Source organism: Talpa occidentalis, unplaced genomic scaffold (assembly GCF_014898055.3).
Source record: "Talpa occidentalis isolate TD23 unplaced genomic scaffold, MPIMG_talOcc4v2.1 talOcc4.9, whole genome shotgun sequence".
Taxonomy (NCBI): domain Eukaryota; kingdom Metazoa; phylum Chordata; class Mammalia; order Eulipotyphla; family Talpidae; genus Talpa; species Talpa occidentalis.
The window spans coordinates 65,817,811-65,837,145 of NW_023605305.1; the positions used below are offsets into that span (position 1 = coordinate 65,817,811).

A 19,335-nucleotide genomic window follows, 5' to 3' on the forward strand; every position below is an offset into this window, starting at 1 on the left:
AGATCCTTGCCCTTCTCTTAACCTCAGCTCCACCACTGTGGTGTGCACAGGGCATCTTCCTGTTCAGACAGCCTGTGGCCTGTTCATTCACTCACTCATTCATTCCCATCTGTGTCTTGAGCACCTACTGCAAAGTAGGCCTGTGCTTGGGCTGGGATACAGCTGGGAGCAAGACCACCCTGTCCAACAGCAGGTGCTTGCAGCACAGCCAGGGAGCAAGAAGACAGCTCATGACCCTAGAACAGAAGCCAGAAGGGTCTGGTGCATCTCCCTGTTCAACAGCAACCATTGTGGAGAGTGGGCTGGAACCAGGTGCCAAGCTGGAGAAAGCGAGGGAGGGGCTGTGTTCAAGAAAGCTTGACCGCTCTAAGGAGGGGGAGAAGTCAGCGTCACAGAGTTTTATGTGTGGGTGTGTGAGTGTGGGTACATGAGTGCTTAAGTGTGAGCACGTGAGGGTCTGAGCGAATCTGGCAGAGTATGGCATGTATCTGTGTCTGAGAATGTGTGGGTATGTGTATCAGTGTGTCTTTGTGTGCGCTATACATGATTGTTAGTGCTCACGAGTATGTGTAAGTGTCCAGGTGTGAGTTTATGTATTTGATCATGTATGTGTGGTGTGTGTTTGTTGGGTGGAAGCATGAGAGCTCTAGGCAGGCATAAATGTTCAGTTTATTGAAATACGTAAAAGAAAATCAATGTGATTCAATGCAGTGCCTGGAGGAAGAGGTATTACACCAGTAGCAATACGTACTGGGCACTTGCCACGCACCAGATGTCAAGTTTACTGCAGTCACGCACCTTGCTTTCAAAAGCTGTGAGTTTCTGTTAATCCATTGATGAAGCACCTAGAGTCCCCCTTCCCCCAGTTCAAAAACTGTTCAAGGTCAAGCAACACATCAGAATTTGTACCCGACTCTAGAGTTGGGCTTTCTTCTGGGTATGATGGGAAGCCTCTGGAAAATTCTAAGCAGAATCATTTAATGACGTTTTGGTCATCAATGACTATATCAGTGACGGTGATCCCAAGAGGCTCTGCCGCAGAGCCTGCAGGGGAGTTGGCTAGACTCTCTAGGTTTGTGTCATTACACTCTATGACAGTCACACAATGACAAAATTGACTACCAGTGCATCTCTCAGAATGGATCCCCTTCGTTAAATGACACTTGGTTATACTTAAGTTTAGCTCAGGTGCAAGACAAGCCCAGCACAACAATGGTTTCAACAACATTGGGATTGAGAAGACAGCTTTCTCGCACACAGGCAAAAATGCCACCAGGATGAAGAAAAAGAGAAGACAAGCCACAAACAGGGAGAAAATATTTATTAAAAGCATATCTGATAAAAGACTGTGTATCCAAAATATACAAAGAACACTGAAACTCAATAATAAGAGGGAATGGACACCAACAAGAAGGGGGAATGGAGAAAAGATTTGAACGGACACCTCACCAAAGAAGACACAAGAATGGCAGATAAGCATATGAAAAGATACTCAACCTAATATGTCATTAGGGAATTACAAATTAAAACAATAAGAGATGACTATGTGCCTGTTAGAACAACGAAAATACAGAACACTGATAGCAAATGCTGGCGAAGCTGTGAAGCGACAGAAACTCTCATCCATTGCTGGTGGGAAGGCAGCTGGGCAGTTTCCACTTCAGCAATTGCACTCCTTGGTAATTACCCAAAGAAGCTAAAGATTTATGTCCACACAAAAACCTACACCTAGGTTTTTGCTATGTTTATAGCAACTTTATTCTTAATTACCAAAAGTTGGAAGTAACCAAGATGCCCTGGAGTAGGCGAATGGAATTAAAAAACAAAGCACAACTCTGTATATTTAGAAGACTCTGTATATTCTGAATGTTATTCAGAACTAAAAAGATACGAGCTACCAAGTCACAAAAAGACAGAAAAATCCTAAATGCAGATTAAGTGGGAGAAGCCAGTTTTAAAAGGCTACAGACTGTATTATTCCAACAATTGACATTCCAGGAAAGGCAAACCTTTGGACAAAAAAGATCCAGGGTCAGCAGTGGGGAAGGGATGAACAGTTGGAGTCCAGAGGATTTTTAAGGCAGGAAAACTACTCTGCATGGTACAATAACAGTGGATGCACATTTGTCCAAGCCCACAGCATGCACAACACCAAGGGTGAACTCTGGTAGAAACTATGGAATTTGGGTGATTGAGATGTACGAACTCGGGTTTCTCAATTATAACAAATGCCCAGCTCTGGTGAGGGATGTGTATTATGGGGGATGCTGTGCCTATGTGGGGGTAGGATGTGTATGGGAACTCTCTGTGCGCTCTGCTCAATTTTTCTGTGAATTTAAAACTACTCTTAAAAAATGATTTTAGCACAATTTTAGCTATAGATACACAGAACACCAGGGCTTAATCTAAAAAATTATACTGTTTGCAAGAAGCCAAACACAACAGAAAGAATACTATATGATTCCACCTATAGATGACTCTAAAAACTATTCAATTAATCTATGGCAGCAGAAAGTATATCACTAATAGATTGAGATGGTGAGTGGGGCTTGGGAATAGATACAAGGGAATTTTGATGATGGGTATGCTTTATGGTTTCTTGGATATGTTGGTAGGTATAATTCATCCTGCATGCATTTATCAAAGTTCTAAGATATATAAAACCATATACAGTTTACCCTAGAATAATATAGGTTTGAATTGCAAGGAGTCCACTTGCACATGGATTTTCTACCCATGGCTCTGCACTCACAGATTCACTAAACGAGGTGTTGGTGGCTGAATCCTTGGATATGAAATAGCACATAGGGAGGACTGACTCTAAGTTATACCTGCTCTGTCAACGGCTTAGAATTACCTTTTTTTAAAAAAAAATATTTATTTATGCATACAAGAACTGGGGTACAGGCCAGAGGTGCAGAGGGGTGAGAGGATTCACCAGAGACCAGAACAGGCAGACTGACTGAAATACACTGCTGAGGGGAGCAGCAGGTGAGACAGGAGAGGTCTGCTGCACCAAGTGGGTAGATGCCTGGCTGGGGATCAAACTGCTGCAGAAAGCTGTGGATAGCTTCACAGTGCTGAGATTTAACACTTCGTGCCACCAGGGAGGCTCTGCTTAGAATTAACTTAACCCCTACATTGTTCAGTGGTCAACTGGATGCTTGTCAAAATTTATGAACTGTAAGTTTCAAATGGATGTAAATTTTCAAATACAGGAAAATTTAATATCAATAAAGCTAGAAAAGAAAAGAAACTCACTAGGGCTAAGGATAATGCTCTGCTACGTGAAGTCCTGGTCAGAAACACAAAGCACCTCAGTTTTTTTTTTTTCCTACTTGCAAAATAGCAAGTGTGCCTACTACAATATCACAGATGCTTGCAGAAGTCATGAGGCTCCTCCATGAGAACCCATGGACTTTATCATGCACACCACAGTAGGCAGCATAAGGTTCATGTTTGCACTGGCTCCCCTTGTCCCCTGACTCCCGAAGGGCCAGGGCAGAAGGTTCAGGTGGATGAACACAAGTAGGTTGTGTCATAGTTGAGATACCCTGAGCTTAGGAAACTCCTAACCCTACAAGAGGCTGCTAGCAAATGCAACCAACAATTTCTCTAGAGAATAGCACTGTCTATTATTCCTAGTCAGGAAACAAATCTGAGCTGCTCTCTATTCCAGAAGGAGACACTATCTCTGTCCCCCCCAGGCTATTTACCATACAACCATTCATGAAAAAAATAATTCCAGAGAAAAGGTGTCACAGGAGGTATTGAAATGCCATAATTGCCTGCCCCCAACAGTCCTCAGGGACCTGGACTCCTAGCTTGCCACTTTCCCATTATCCCAAAATCACTTCATGGTTCAGTATGGCTGCCTCAGCTTCAGCTGCCATATCCCTCTTCCAAACAACAAAAAGGACAAAAGAAGGAAGAAAAACATCCCCCCTCCCTCCTTCTTTAAGAACACTCCCTGGAATTTGCTCACATCTTAGTTCTGACCTACTTAGAGTGGCCATGCCTGGTTGCCAGGAAAACTGGGAAATATAGTACAAATCCTGGCTAAAAATTTATTACTAGGGAAGAAAGAACAGATACCAGGATAAACCAGCCATCTATGCCCTACATGGTCAGTTTAACCATGGTCTATAAATTTATAGAGGTTATTAAGGACACCAAACCCCTTTTCCAGGAGCCCTGAAGGGTAACGCCTCATCCAGTGCCCATCATCAGTACTTTCCTCCTGCCCCAATCTCCAAGAGGGATGGCAGACCCAAGAGAGGGTGGGATTCACCCTTGTCTCACCTGGCACAGTGCAAGGACCCTGCCAGACTTGGGCCTAAGACCAGACTCTGAGCTCAGCCCAACACGTGACGAGGTGAGTCCTCTGTTTTCTGGGTCTCAGTATCAGACTCCTCATGACATGGCAATAATAATATTATTGCTGAAGTGGCCACATGGAAGCATGACATAAATCACGTACATAAAACAGGTTTGTAGTAGGTGCTCAATAAAAGAGACTTCCTTTTTCTTCTCCCACGCTAGCTACCATGGCTATATCGGGCACTAACTCTGGGCAGACACATTGGAAATAAAATCGCCTCCTGATCACTTCATAATAGAGTAAGCACCAGCCCGCTGGGATCCCAGGACATGTCTCTCGAAGAATGCAGGGCCCTTCCCATCAGGGCAGCAACTTGTCATAGTATAACCAGGGTCGCATGGTGGCTGTGTCCTCTCATGTCCATGGACTGTGAATGAGAGTCCAAATGGCTCCCTCTGGGCTGGGGGACAAGCCAGTCACGATAATGCTCTCTCATCTTCATGAACAGGGAGTTGTCTATGGGCTTGGGGTTCATGGTGACTCTCTAGGTTGATCTTCTCTGCATTTTATGACAATAAGTCTGAAGTCCAGAGAGATGAGGTAACTTGTTGAGAGTCACACAGCAAGGAAATGCTGCACTTGGGGTGACAATACAGCATTCCTGCCTGATACCTTTAAAGTATAAGTTGGTGGTGGTGACGATGTGATATGATAAAGAAGAGTAACCACTGAAGTTTGCAGCAGACTCTTCTTCTGTCTACAGTGACAGGACATGTGGAATAATTCATCCAATAATGAGAGTAAGTTGGGACGAGGCTCCAAGCTTGTGCTTCATTCTTTCCTGGGAGTTGTTTCCTTTGCCTCAAGGTACCAATGTGGTCACACTGGGAAACACCCACCACAGGAGGTCCGGGCATTGATCCATATTGTGTAGGAGCAGGATAAGGACAGGGACTCTGGTGGTGGCTTTCAGAAATTCAGTTCTAAAGCAAGTAGATCAGGTCTGGGACAAGTTCTGGGATCTCTCTTCCTTCTATAAAAACTACACAACAGGTCTCCCTGGGGGCTGAGGAGTTAAAGACAGTGTTATCAACTATTGCCAGCCACTGCAGCACAAGTTCAATCCCCAGCCGGCCAGGGAGCAACCCATATGGCACAGCAGACCTCTCCTGTCTCCCCTGCTCCTCCCTTCAGCTGTGTATATTTCAGTAGATCTGCCTGTTCTGCTCCCCACTCTCTCTGGTGAATCCAGTAGATCTGCCTGTTTTGCTCCCCAGTCTCTCTGGTGAATTCCTCTCAACCCCCCCACCTCTGACTTACACCCCAGTTCTTATATGCATAAATAAATAAATCTTTAAAAGCAAAACAAAAACAAAAAAACTACCCAACAGCCACAAGCAGGGTTCAGAGTATTTCTCAACACCCTGGGGACAAGACTCCTTCCTACGCCATGTCCCCAACTTCTAGAGTTCAAAGCTTCCCCCCCTCCAGAAAGCCTTTCCACCTTGCTCCCCCCAATCTCTGCTCCTCTCTGCACCTTCCCACACCTTTGCCCTGCTCAAACCTTGCCTCTAACCCCCAGACCATGGCATGAAAATTGTGTGTTAACCCATGTCCTGGCCAGGAGAGGCCAAGGTCAGGAACGTTTCTTTTCACTCCCATGCATCCAGTGTCCCTTGAAGAACCTGACACCAGTTAGGGGCTGCTTTCATGATTGGACTGTGGCTGGGACACCTACCTCACCCAGGACCATCAGTCTTCGCCTCTCTAGTCTCATCCACAGTGGACAGCAAACCCCCCAAGTCAGCAATATCCTAGAATGAGATTCTTCCAGACCCCACATTTCTTCATGTATTCAACCATTCACTTCCCCCATTATATGTTAAGTCTTGCCAAACATTGGTGGCTGGAGACACAGAAATGAAAAAGGCAAGATTGTCCCTTGGTGACTCAGATGAAGAAGATATCCACCTTCCTCTCATTCCTTGTTTCCTTTCCTTTTTTCCTTCCCTTTGTGCTTCTAGAGCAACAGAGACACATGTGACAAATGCCAGGAAGATGCTGTTGAGAGCTCTGTGAGGGGAGAAATCCTGCTGGTCACTAAAGACCTCGGCAAAAGACACTTTCAGAAGATTCAACATGGATAGCTAACCCTCCCATTAGATGAGAAGCTGTGAGTCATAAGCCCCAAATGGTACTACAGACTTCCCCATGAATCACCCTCACCCCATTCTCTTCATTAGAGGCACATGCAATGGGGAATTCTCCTCTGGACAGGAGGGAGGAAATGTGGGGGGAAGTGGTGGGAAGATAGGACTCAGAGTGGAGTCCCTGCGCAGGCTTTCCCACCCTAGTCCTTTCCAGTACTGATCTCAAGAATGGAGCCCCAAGATTACAGGTTTGGGTAGCCAGGATCCTCATGCTGCTTCCTGCTTACAAGGCACTTCTCTATACTTTATTTCATTTGCACACCACTGTGTATTACTGGAAATTCTCCAAGGGAAATTGCCTCATGTGGAAGGGAAAGAGGTTTGTTGGGCAGAAAAGAATCACTTCCCCTTAATTGGGGCCCAGGACTCACTCAGAAAGGAAGGGGAATTGTCCAGAGCCTTCAGTTCTTTCATTTATTCATCACATTTATTGATATTGCAGGCACTCTCCTAAGAGCAGGAGATCCCCCAGTCAAACAGACAGACAAGGCCCCTCGAGGTCTTACATTTTAATAGGGAGATAGACCATTCACAAATAAATGAATGTTGTGGAATAATAAGTGCTTTGTTGACAAATAAAGCAACAAAGGGCTGAGACAGCCAGGGTTCGGGCGGCGTGGTCTCAAATTTAAATGGGGCGGTGGTCAGGCCCTGGCCCACAGATGAGGTGAATTTTGAACAGAGAGAGAGCTTGCCCTGCCGTTATCAGAAGTAAGTTCAGTCCAGGGGAACAGCATGGGTCCCTGAAGCAAGAGTGAACTTTGCCCATGCAAGAAAGAGCAATTGGGCTGACTTGGTTGGAAGAGCGAGGGGAAAGAGTGGCAGATACGGTCAGAGATATAACAGCAGGACGAGTCATGCCAGATCACAGAGTGTGTGAGGACTTGACTTTTATTCTGAATGATATGAGGGCCACAGAGGCTTTTAACTAGAGAAGATAAATGTGTTCAAAATTTTACTCTGGGTTGTTAAAAGTATGACTCCCTTTAAGTCATTGTAGAACCGTAGTAATCAGGAATCACCCTACTCTGAGGACTAGGAGAGTTGGACACAATATGTTTATAACTTTCAGTTTGAAGCATTTGTACACTAAAAGGGCAGTGAGGAATTGTGGGATCCAATTCTGGGAGAGGGAAAACCCAGAAGGATGCACATAACATTTGAGACCTCTTTTCCCTGAATGGTACCTGCCAATGCTGAAATAGGAGGCTAAAAGTCTACACACTTGAGCAAAACTTTTAAAATACTTCTGAGTCTAATGAAATAAAAAAAAATAGAATTCAAGGCACACCAAGGAGGAATCCTATACATCCCTAGACTCTTTTACATATTATTCAAATAAAGTAATCCAGGCTGGGGAGCCGGGGGGTGGTGTCTGGTAAACTCTTTTAGTTGAAACCTCAAAAGGATAACCCTTAGAATAAGAATGAAGTAGTCACTACAGGATCATCTTAAGCCACCTCAACCTCTGGTTGGATTAAGATAATCTGGGATTCATAGGCCCCCTAAGCCACCAACAGTCAATCAAAAGTAACAGGTGTATGAGGAAATGAAATTTTTTTTTCAAAGAAGAGAAACAATAAGCAATAGATAGGTATAAACAAAAGAGGATCCAAATAGTTATTGGCCACAGACATTACAATAACTATATTTTAACACACAAAAGTACATAAATGGAGAAATAGACTTTTCTAACTCTAATGAAAGACATCAAGCCACCGATTCAAAAGCACCACAAATCACAGCCACACAGTCATGTACTGCTTAATGACAGAGATACAATCTGAGAATTGCACTGATAGGTGATTTCATTTTTGTACAAACTTCACACAGTGTACTTACACAAACCTACATGGTGTAGCCTACCACACACTTGGGCTGTGTATAGTGACCACCATCATGTAAGTGGTCCATGGTTGACTGAAACCTCATTATGTGGCACATGACCATAAAATAGAAAGAAAACTGCAGAGATATAATAAAACTACAAAACTAAAGAAAGACAAGGCGAAAATCCTAAATCAGCCAGAGAAAAAAGGCAGATTTCCCTTACAAGGACAAAAATAAAATATTAGGTTGACTTCTCAAAAGACACTATAAAAGACAGTGGAATGTATCTTCAAGGTGGTTAAAGAAATAAGGCTGAAACTGGGATTCTATGACTGGTGAAAATAGCCTTCAATGATGAAATTAAGTAAAAGTAAATACAGAGAACTTGTGGTAAAATACAGTAAATGCAATGTCATATGGATAGGTTAGGATTCTGGTTGAGAATGCACAGAGATGGACAGTGCAGAGGCAGGGAGAACAGCTGTGAGGCTACTATAGTAATGCTGGCGACACATGAGTGTGACTGAATGGAGAGGCAGTTTTTGAACTGATGAAAAACAGGTATATTTTGGAAATGGTTAGGTTTTGAAAATGGGCCTGTCCATTTTGCTGATGAATTAAATATAGATGAGAAAATGGGAGAAATCAAGGATGTCTCCAAAGATTTTGCCCTAAACTAATGGAAGGGGGCCTCCCTGGTGGCACAATGGGTTAATATGCTGCACTATGAAGCTATCTGCAGCTGCTGCAGCAAGAGTTCAATCCCCAACCAGGGAGGTGACACACATGGCTCAGCGGACCTCTCCTGTCTCACCCGCTGCTCCCCTCAGCAGTGTATTTCAGTACATCTCCCTATTCTGCTCCCCACTCTGTGCTGGTGAATCCTCTCACCAGCCCTCCCCTCTTCCCCCCAGCATCTCTGGCCTATACCCCAGCTCTTATGTGCATCAATAAATAAATCTTTAAAAATAAATAAATAAATAAACTAATGGAAGAAGGAAGTTGTCATTAATACAGGGAGAAAGACTGCAGGAGCTGGTCTGGGAGTAAATGAAAACTTTTTCAAACTGCCAGATTTGGGAGTCTATTTGATGAGCAAATCAATATGTCTAGGAAATGATTAAAAAAACAACTCTACAGGTAGGGGAGCGTTCTGGGCTAGAGATTAAAGTGATAAAGAAACAACCCAAGTTCCCAGCAACAGATGAGTGGATAAAGAAGATGTGGTCTAAGGCCTCCCTGGTGGCACAGGGGTTAAAATCTTAGCGCTATCAAGCTATTGCCAGCCACTGCAGCACGATTTCTATCCGGCCAGAAGCTAACTGACATGGCACAGCAGACCTCTCCTGTTTCGCCCACTGCTCCCTTTAGCAGTGTATTTCAGTAGATCCACCTGTTCTGCTCCCCACTCTATCTCTGGTGAATCCTCTCGCTCCCCGCCCCCGCCACCTCTCTAGCTTATACCCCAGTTCTTGAATGCATAAATAAACAGAATAAATCTTTTAAAAAATTTTAAAAGATGTGGTCTATATACACAATGCAATACTTACTATTCAGCTATTTATAAAGATGAAATTTTGCCATTTGCAACAACAAGGATGGAAGTGGAGAACATTATGCTAAGCAAAATAACTCCGGAGGAGAAAGAAAGATATGAAATCATTCATATATGCAATATAAAAAAACAAAATAATGGAACAGACAAAACCAAAACAAAACAAAACAAACTTTTGGATTATGACAATGGAACTGAGGACACCGACAGTGGGGGGAGGGTATCAAGGGAGTGTCAGGGGGTGTTGAAGCTAAGAAGGGAAGTGGATAAGTGTGTTGGGGATGGTAGAAACAAAGTAGGGTGTGGGGGTAAGAGCAAAGGTAGGGAGGGGACCCAATGGACTGTGGTGGAAGATTATTGGTGTGGTGTGATGTGTGTGGTATGGTCACATACATCTGAGGAGGTGTGAACCTATACCCCTAGATCACAGTCAATGTTGTAAACCAAGATTACCTCAATTAAAGAAAAATATAAATAGCTAGGACATGATGGCAGCCTAAATCTCCTTCAATGAAAGGTGGGCCTCCCTGGTGGCCTCCCTGGTGGGCCACCCCTGGGCAGGGGTGAAAGTCTCAGCACTATCAAGCTATCACCAGCCACTGCAGCCTGGGTTCTATCCCCACCCATGGAGTTACCCATAAGGTGCAGCAGACCTCTCCTGTCTCACCAGCTGCTCCCCTCAGCAGTGTATTTCAGTACATCTGCCTGTTCTGCTCCCCACTCTGTCTTTGGTGAATCCTCTCACTACCATCCCTCCCCAACCCCCAGTTCTTCTATGCAAAAAAATTTAAACAAAAAACAAAAAACACCTTACTAGCAGCTTCCCTGTGGTGCAGGACCTGCCTGGGTCACCTTATCCCCTAGTGTCCCAATTTTCAATTGTTACCTGCCAGGCCCTGGGGCCAGTTGGACTTATTGCCCTTGGTTTACAGCAATGGGATTTCATAGCCATGATATGCTCATGACATTTTTTGATGCACAGAGGAGGAATTCTTAATGATTAATGGAGGCATCATGATTTGGTGATATTTTGAGCAGGGGGAGGTCATTCAAGCTGAGGACTAGCATGTGCAAAAGTAAGAGTGACAAGAAAGCATATGCTGTATTATGAGAATTACAAGCCTCAGTGTGCATGGAGGAAGCAGTGGGGAGAGTAGGAATGATCCTGGAAATGATGGCAGTGGGCACAGACTGGCAGGCTTTCAATTATGTGCCCATGTGGTGCAGGTAGGGACAATGTAAACAAGACCAATCCCAGAAGAGAGACAGAGCTCAGGAGAGGTCAATATAATGTGTGGTAAACCCAAGGTATTTAATTAATATATTAATACGTTTTTATGAAGTAAAAGAATAAATGAATGAATACATGAAGAACGGAGGAGGTAGCTGACCTCAAGTGTGTGTTTGTGTCAACCATGATGAAACACTTAAAGCTGAATTTGCAAAGTGGTCTGTGGCAAAGGGCTGGCTGGGGTTGGAGAAATGGGCAGGCCCTGGGAGCTGGGAGTGTGAGATGTGCATGCAGAGCACTGTGGGGGACCTGTTCCTGCAGGAATCAGTGCATCTCCACTATACCAACTTGCCTTGCAAAGGTCCAGGACCCCTTGCTACCTCTTCCCAGAAAATGTCCTTTTCCAATCCCCTCTGCTCCCCTGAGCCAGTCTGAAGGAAACCCAGGGATTCCAGAGCCTTCCCAGGCCTAAATGACTAGAGGGATTCGAGCTGGCAGTTGGGTGGTGAAAGAGAATATATGAATGGTGCTTCGGTGCTTCTTACAGATGAGGCAATGACGGCCCAGAGAGAGTTGCAGTTTGCCTGCCGTCAACAGGCCAGGGCTGGAGATGTCCCAGCAAAGGCCACCCCCAAACAAAGCTCTTATGGTCACAGTGAGAGCAGTAAGAGCAGGCCCTTGGGGGCGGTACAGCCACTTGTGTTTCCTTTGGCCAGAATGCTCTGCCCAAGTGACAGAATGGGAACTGGCTGAGTGGCAAGAGGGCAATGAGCCTTTTCCAAGCCTCGCTGATGTGCCCAGGTGACTGCATTTCCTTTCACCGGTGCAGGGCCTCTGAAAGATAAGGGTTACTGGCCCATGTTACTTTGGTCACAGTAAGTCACCCAGCTAAAAAGTGGCAAAGAATCAGAGCTTGAATTCAGGTCTAGCTGACTCCTAAGTGTGCCATCTACCAATTTACCAAGATCCCCCTCAACCTCAGGTCTTTGCTGTCCTCCTGGCCTGGATCCTTCTTCCCAACTCATCTCTCAAAAGGACAACCGGGTGAGGTACTAACTTAAGACAGTGACCCCTCAGAAAGGCTTCCCTGACCAGCACATCTAAAGGAGCCCCTTTTTCTTTCCACCTTCCTAACGTTTCTCTGTCTTATTTCCTAGCTATTTATATATTGCCTAGCCTATCCTCCCATTGGTAGCTACTTGATTGAAGGAATTTTGTCATGCACCAAAAGTACCCGGGTCTATAGTCAATAAACATTCCAGGGAAGGAAAGAAGGGGGCCTGCTGGAGGGGGGAGGTGTGGGAAACCTCAACTGGGGCCGGGCAGCGGGCGGGGCCACCCTTGTGGCCCGGGCTTTGTTCTTCCTGGAGGAACATGTAGATCCTTTCCCCGGCTGCTAATGATCTCTAGCAAAGCACACTTTTTGTCCCCGGTGGTACTAGGAGCGTGCAAACCCTCTGCCGGGAGCAGACAAAGGGGAGAGAGGCACCACGGACTCCTGAGGAAATTTCTGGTACAGACTAGCCCTGCAGTGTCCAGAAAATTCCCTAGAGGTGGGTCCCCCTCCCACCTGCTCCCCAAAATGCAATCTGCAGAGAAAAACAGCCCCGGGGTGACCTGGATCCACCCGGCCTTCCCCGGCGAGGTGTGGGAAACCTGAAATGGGGCCGGGCAGCGGGGCGGGGCCCCCCGAGTGGCCCGCGCTTTGTTTTCGCCTGTGTATGGCAACCAGAAAGCACCGCCGCGGCAGTTTTCAGAGCCGCCTTCCGCACCCCGCTCCCCATCCTCTCCCCTTTATTTTAATCTCCTAAACTGATTTGTCAGCAGCAGGAAGTGACATGACAGCTTTCCTCACAAAAGGGAAACTCCTCCGCGTTGCCATGGGGATAGAGGCTCCTGGGTGATCAGATTTATGTAATCTTAAAGGTGTACACACGATGATGTCATCCTCCAAGGCGGAGCAGGGAGATATGGTCGCTGCAGGCTGCAAGTCCAAGGCAAAATAGCTACGATTTGCAAAATTCCAAAGAAAAGAGAGGATGTGATGGAGGCCTTTGGGGTTGGAAGTATCCTAATGGAATAATGGGTGCCTGGAAACCACAGGAAAGCATAAAGTATGCATGGATGCATTTTCTAGGCCCTAGAATTAGAGCTGACGTTGATTTAATCCTTAAAGGGCCTCTGAAATCTGGGGGTTATTGACCCATATCACAAGTGGGAAAACTGGGGTTAAGAATTCAGGGGTCTGGGACTAGCCCTACCTATGAGAGCCAGTGCAAACTGGTCGTTTTGCTGGTGGGAAAATGATACCGAAGAATTGTTGGAGGTTATTAGCAGAGGGGGTTGGGATCTACATGTTCCTCCAGGGTCAGTTACCTGCCTGTCCTTTCAGGAGCCCATTTCCACCCCCAAAACAAAGCAGGCTTCTTTATCTTCATTTTACAATGAAAAAACTGAGGAATACATATCTTTTCCACCCCAAAATTGCCTAGTAAAAGCTGATTGACTTTAAAGCTTGTCTTATCCCCACTCCCATAAACTGTTTTTGAACTGAACTGAGACCTCAGCCCCCAGTTCCAATCTCTGCAATGGGAATTACTTGCTGTGTGACCTTGGGGCATGTCGCTTCACCTCTTTGAGCCTCAGTTTCCTCTATAAAATGGATCTTGCTGTTAGTGGTTAAATGCAAAGATGTACAAAGCAGTTAGCCAGTAACTGGCACACAACTCGGACTTTAAATTTGACCACTATTATCATAACGCTATTAAACCATTGAGTTGTCTGTTTTCATCCGCCACTGAGAAACAAACATTGTAAATAATTAAGGATTCCCCCCCACCCCCAAGAAAAGCAGTCTCAGGCCAAGAGTGACATTTTTCTAGAGGGTTTGACGACCAGGAATCTGATACACGAGAAGGGGTTATCAGCCCTGCTCTCCGGTAGGGGTGGGAGGTGAAGTGGTTTGCACTGACTGGGAGAAGTGAGTGAATTATTTTCACTGGCAGTTCCCTTAAGCAACTGCTGTATTTTTCCACTGCGTGGATCACACTGGAGATTAATTTGGGTTCAGCCAGTGTCTGCCAAACAGAAAGCGATGGCCCAAACCCACAGGGAAGTCAGCCACGGCATCTGTCACAGACTTGAAGTCGCTGGTACGTTTCCACGAAGGGAGATACTTGCAATAGTAAATTTCTAGGGTTTGATAAAAACACTGGGTACAGTTTGTTTTGAAAGGCATGAACACACATGCAATCGGAAGCCCAGCCAAGGAAATGAGCTTGCCAGCCTAGGGGAAGTGCTTAGAATTTGGAACACAGGGATCTTTTAGGCCCTGGGAGTCAGGTGGCTGCTGTTGAACCAGTAGAGGAAAGGTCAAGGACATTGATAATGTGTCAAGGTCGTGATCCACAGGATGGACCAAGACCACTGCTCTGTCCCCTCCCACAGAAATCCAGTAAGTTGTTTTCTGCTTCCTACAGCAGTCTGTCCAGAAACAAGCAAGGGGGAAGAGGAAGGGCTGTAGAGGGAGGTGGCAGCTAAGGGGTCAATCACACAAGAGTTTTACTGTTACTTAATTCAACATTATAGACCAGATCATGCACTGGTAGTCAATTACAACTTCTGATTTTGACCTACTTGGCAAGAGACTAAAAAACCCAGAATATTGCCCCAAAGCAAGCCTATCTTCAACAAAACTGAAAACAGCGAGTGACCTGAAGGAGGCAGTTACCAAAAATGTCCATCCCATACATGGAACATCTCAGGCTATGCTCCAAAGCCTTAATGATCAGGTGGGAAGGTGGGGATTTCATGTGACTTACCAACACTGTATTTGCTAATCATACTTGAATTTTTTTTAACTGCCCAGAGATATTTTCACAAAAATGAAGTTCTTTTCAAAGGCTAAGTGAGAGTATGATTGAGGCAAGCAAAAAATGCAAAGCAAATAGTTAGGAAATGACCCAGATGTAGGTTCCATTCCCCTATCTTCTGTCACTTAGCTGTTCTCAGTCTCAGCATCTTCATCTACCAAAGATCTTGTGCAGAGTTGTTTTGGGGGCAGTCCTTGCACATGGTGAGAACACATTCCTATCAAGCCATTTTGGAAAACTATCACCCTCAGTAATTCTAGCACACTTAGAGGGGAGGGAAACTTATTATATTACCTAAGGAAGGGTAAGTAAAAATAGCAAAACAGCTAATATGACCATTTCTTCCTGGCTTTGGCTCTGGCATGCTTTGGATTCACTTGGACCCAAGTAATGAGTTTGGCTACAGTACCCGCTTTTTCATGACAGACAAGATTTCTCTGCCTCCCTGCAACCCTATCTTGTGGGACCAAGGGGTCATCAAATAGAGGACTAGATCCCAATACATCCATTCTAGAGGTCCTTGTCCAGATTCTCCCCTAGTTTTAACAGTTGGGAAAGGGAACAGGTAGAGCAGCCCACGAAATAAAGCATTGATATTTCAATAGAAATGCCATAATTTATTCATTGTATAAAAAAGTCATCCTTGTGTAACAAAATGTCTTCTTAGAAGAAGAAATATATTATTTCAGGTCATAAATAATCAGCAAACATACAACTGTTGGCAACTGAAAAAAAAAAAAAAAACCAACACTGGTGCTTCCCATCAGTGCTGAAAACAAACCTGCTTAGACGATATTTACAGGGTAGTACAGTACTCAAACACAAAAATTGAGGTATTTGGTTCTTCTAGGAGTAGACACTGACATTTGTGGAGGCAGACCACCTACACAAAATAAATAAGGTGTATTCGCATATGTATATGTGTCGTCGGGAATGGTAATACTGGAAGGTATGTCAAGCATGAAGAGTTTCTACCAAAAATCCAACCAGGGCAAGGAAAAAGAAATCAGCTCACATGCTGAGACCTTTCTCTTCTGTCCCCTTTTGTCAGAGGGGCTTATGAACCCACTACATATTGGTCCCGAATGTGCCGAGTTCAGCAAATGCGTTGACGCTAAGTCACCACTGTGATTGCCTAGGAACCCAGTGGAACTCGGGTGAAATTAAATAAATAAGGACCAGCCCCCTGAGCCCCCTCCTTGGAGTTATTGCATGTCTCCTCCCAAGGAGGAGCCTGGAGTCCCGGTGGGCTGCGAAGATTCCCTCCCATGGCCTTTCAGCAGCTGGGAGAGGTCGTAATGGGGCTCTGAAGGTAGCTCAACGCACTGTTCGTGGGGTGGACAGGAATGGAGACAGGGAAATTGAAGACAGTGGTGGTGGAGGTGCCTCGGTCCAGCACAGCCATGGCGGGGCTCCCAGCCTCAGCTGAGCAGTGTGGGGCCAGGACCTGGGACTCAAACTGCAGCAGTTGGCCCATGAAGCTGAAGTTGGGGGAGATGATGCTTCTCCTCTGCTTCACAAACTCAAAGGCCTCATCCAGCTTGACTCGGTTAGTCCTCATGAGGTAAGCGAGGCAGATGGTGGCCGATCGGGAAATGCCTGCCTGGCAATGGACAAACACCCTTCCTCCGGCATTCTTGATGGAATCTAGAAAACAAAGGGTGGCTGATTACTCCAGTGCTCAGAAGAAATGAGCCCCGACCACAGGCATACACAGGGTGCCTAAGAAATATCACGTGTGCCCTGTCCTGAGACGGACATCACCTCATGTGGTGGTGGCAATGTGGGCACACACACAATTTGCGAAGGCAATGTGGGCAATATGCAGAGAACAGTCAGGCAGTCCTATCTCTGCTAAGCACAGAAATCTTGAGCAACTGCTTGATCAGACTCAGTACAACTTTCTGAGCCTCATTGTGCTAATATGTAAAGTGGGACATCCCATTTATATTTTGCAGGGACCTTGCCTGCAACAGACTGATAATGTCTGCATAAAGATTGAGAAGAATGTCAGTCAAGTCCTTGCCATAGTGTTGGGCTCAGTGGCAAAAACAGGGGGGAGCCGTGGAGAAGTGCCAAGCATCCATTCCATTTACCTATGAAGTCGATCGCCTCATTGAACCAGGAGCTGATGTCTGCTTTGTGGTTGTCCTCCACAGGGATGCTCTTGTACTGGTAGTGACCCTCAAAATGGTTGGGACAATTGGCTGAGACGTTGATCAAGGCAGTGATGCCTAAGGCATCCAGCATATCCTTTCGGGAAGCGTGATAGGCACTGCCCAGGTACAGAAAGGGCAGGATCTCCACAGGGCCACCCTGAAATCCAGAAATATCCAACATTTGTTATGCTTTGCTCAAAGTCAATGCCAGTGTCCACACACACAAAAAAACACCCTGCTGGAAAGGTCCATTTCAGATACCGAGTGAGCTAACTTCTCAGCACTGTCGTTGGAGTACAGAGGACTAAACCCATCTGACAGGCAGGGCCAGCAAGTCCATTTCTGTAGTGCCAGCAACTGGAGACTCTGCTCCAGCAGCCCACTTCAGCGTGGGATAAATAATATCCCGTGTTCCCTCGGTTATAAATAGAGCTGCAGGTCCCTTTCTCTATTCCTCACCAGCGCTGCACTTCCGGGTCTCTACCGGCTTGTTCCTTCTCCCCTCTGGCATGGGCCCCTACTAACCTGATCATAGAGTGGAGTGCTGCAGGAACTGCACCCCGATTCGGCACTGTCGGGGACGTTCGTACTCAAGGGAAGGCTGAGCCCCATGGGGGTCGACTGTTTGCTGCATAGCTCCGGGCAGGAAGCCGAAAATGCTTCATATCCTCCTGGGAATACAAAGAAACAATTTTTTTCCATTAGTACCGCGGGCCAGGGCACCTTCACACACTCCCCCCAAGTCTTTGTTCCCAGCGCCAAACAAAGCCAACGACACGTCCACAGGACACGAGTGCGCGCGCCCACGAGGGGCAGGCGCCGAGGGCCAGGGGTCCCCAGGAGCCGCGGCAGGGGCGCGCGGCCCGACCCCGAGCTTCCGGCGGGCTTACCTTGGAGGAAGAAGACTTGCGCGGCGCGCGCCTCGCGGCACAGCGCGCCGGCGGCCAGAGCCAGGGTGCCGTCGCGCTTGGCGCCGTCCAGGGCGGCGCTGCGCTCGTCCAGCAGCACCACGGCGTGGTAGGCGCCGCTCAGCAGGCGGCCGCGCAGCTCGGCGTTGGGCACGATGTGCTCCAGCCCCATGGCGCCCTTGGCCCGGCGCCGCACGATGGTGCTGAAGCGCACGTTGACCGAGCCCGCGATGTGGCCCGCGTTGAAGGCGAAGAAGGAGCGGCAGTCCAGCAGCAGGCACTGCGCCGCGCGCTCCCGCAGCAGCGCCCGCAGGCCGCCGACGTCCAGGGCGCCCACCTCCATGACCATGGCCGGCCCCAGCGCCCCCAGCGTGCTCGTCCTCTCGTGCTCTTTGTCTCCGGAAGCCGAGGGCACGGGAGGGCTTTCGAGGAAAAGCCCGACCCTGGCGTTCTTTTCACGGAACCCAAAACTGCGCTTCTCGCTGCGCAAGGGGGCGTCCTGCGGGGTTTCTGGCTACCTCGGCTTCTTTCTTGCCGCTCCCTTAACTGACCTTCGGGCCCCGGCCGCACTTCCAGCCCGGGCGTCCTCCGCTGCGAGCCCGGCCCCGGGGAACGCGGTTATATGTGTCTCTCCCTGGAGTGGGGGGCGGGGCGGGGCGGGGCGGGCGGGCGCCGGGGGGGGGGGAGTTGAATGGCGGTCACGTGTCCCTTGCGGTGACGTCACCCGCCCTGCCCGGTCGGGCGCCAGCGAAGCCTGAAGAGAAGACGTCATCGGCTCGGGGAGGAATCCGCTCTCCGGGCGCTGGCTCCGGCCCCGGCCCCCGCCCGGCCGTCCTGCCTCCGCCGGGCTCGTCTCTAGGGACCCGGCCCGCGCGGCGCTGCGGACCCGGAGGAGCCAGCGGGGCGCGCTGCGAGCCGAGCGCTGCTCTCGCCGAGGAGGCGCAGGGAGAGCGGGCGGCTGGGCAGCGCCTCACCCCCACCCCCAAGCCCGCGCCCCGCGCCGCCGCGCGCCCCGAGCGCACAGGGGCTTCCTGCGCTCGTGCACCCACCGCGCCCTTCCTCGCGCCCCTCGCCCCAGCAGGCGGGGAAACCGAGGCTCCCACGGAGAAGCCATTTACTGGTTCAGATCAACACTGCTGGGATTGGGGGGTCAGAGAAGCTTGGAATTAGGGTGGGAGAAAAATGAACAACTATGTCCACGGAGATGTCGCTTTGCGCCCTCTTAGCCGCTACCAAGAGCGGCCGGGGA

General features: G+C 47.6%; 1 protein-coding gene across 1 annotated transcript; it reads right to left on the reverse strand.

Moving 5' to 3' along the window:
• Positions 1–15,615: 15,615 nt before the first annotated feature.
• Positions 15,616–18,715, reverse strand: DUSP1 (dual specificity phosphatase 1). Its single transcript, XM_037498420.2, has 4 exons — positions 18,069–18,715; positions 17,704–17,849; positions 17,116–17,335; positions 15,616–16,666 (listed from the first exon to the last, which is right to left on the reverse strand). Exons 1-4 carry the CDS (start codon positions 18,433–18,435, stop codon positions 16,296–16,298), a joined length of 1,104 nt encoding a protein of 367 aa, XP_037354317.1. The 5' UTR covers positions 18,436–18,715; the 3' UTR covers positions 15,616–16,295.
• Between the last annotated feature and the right edge of the window lie 620 nt (positions 18,716–19,335).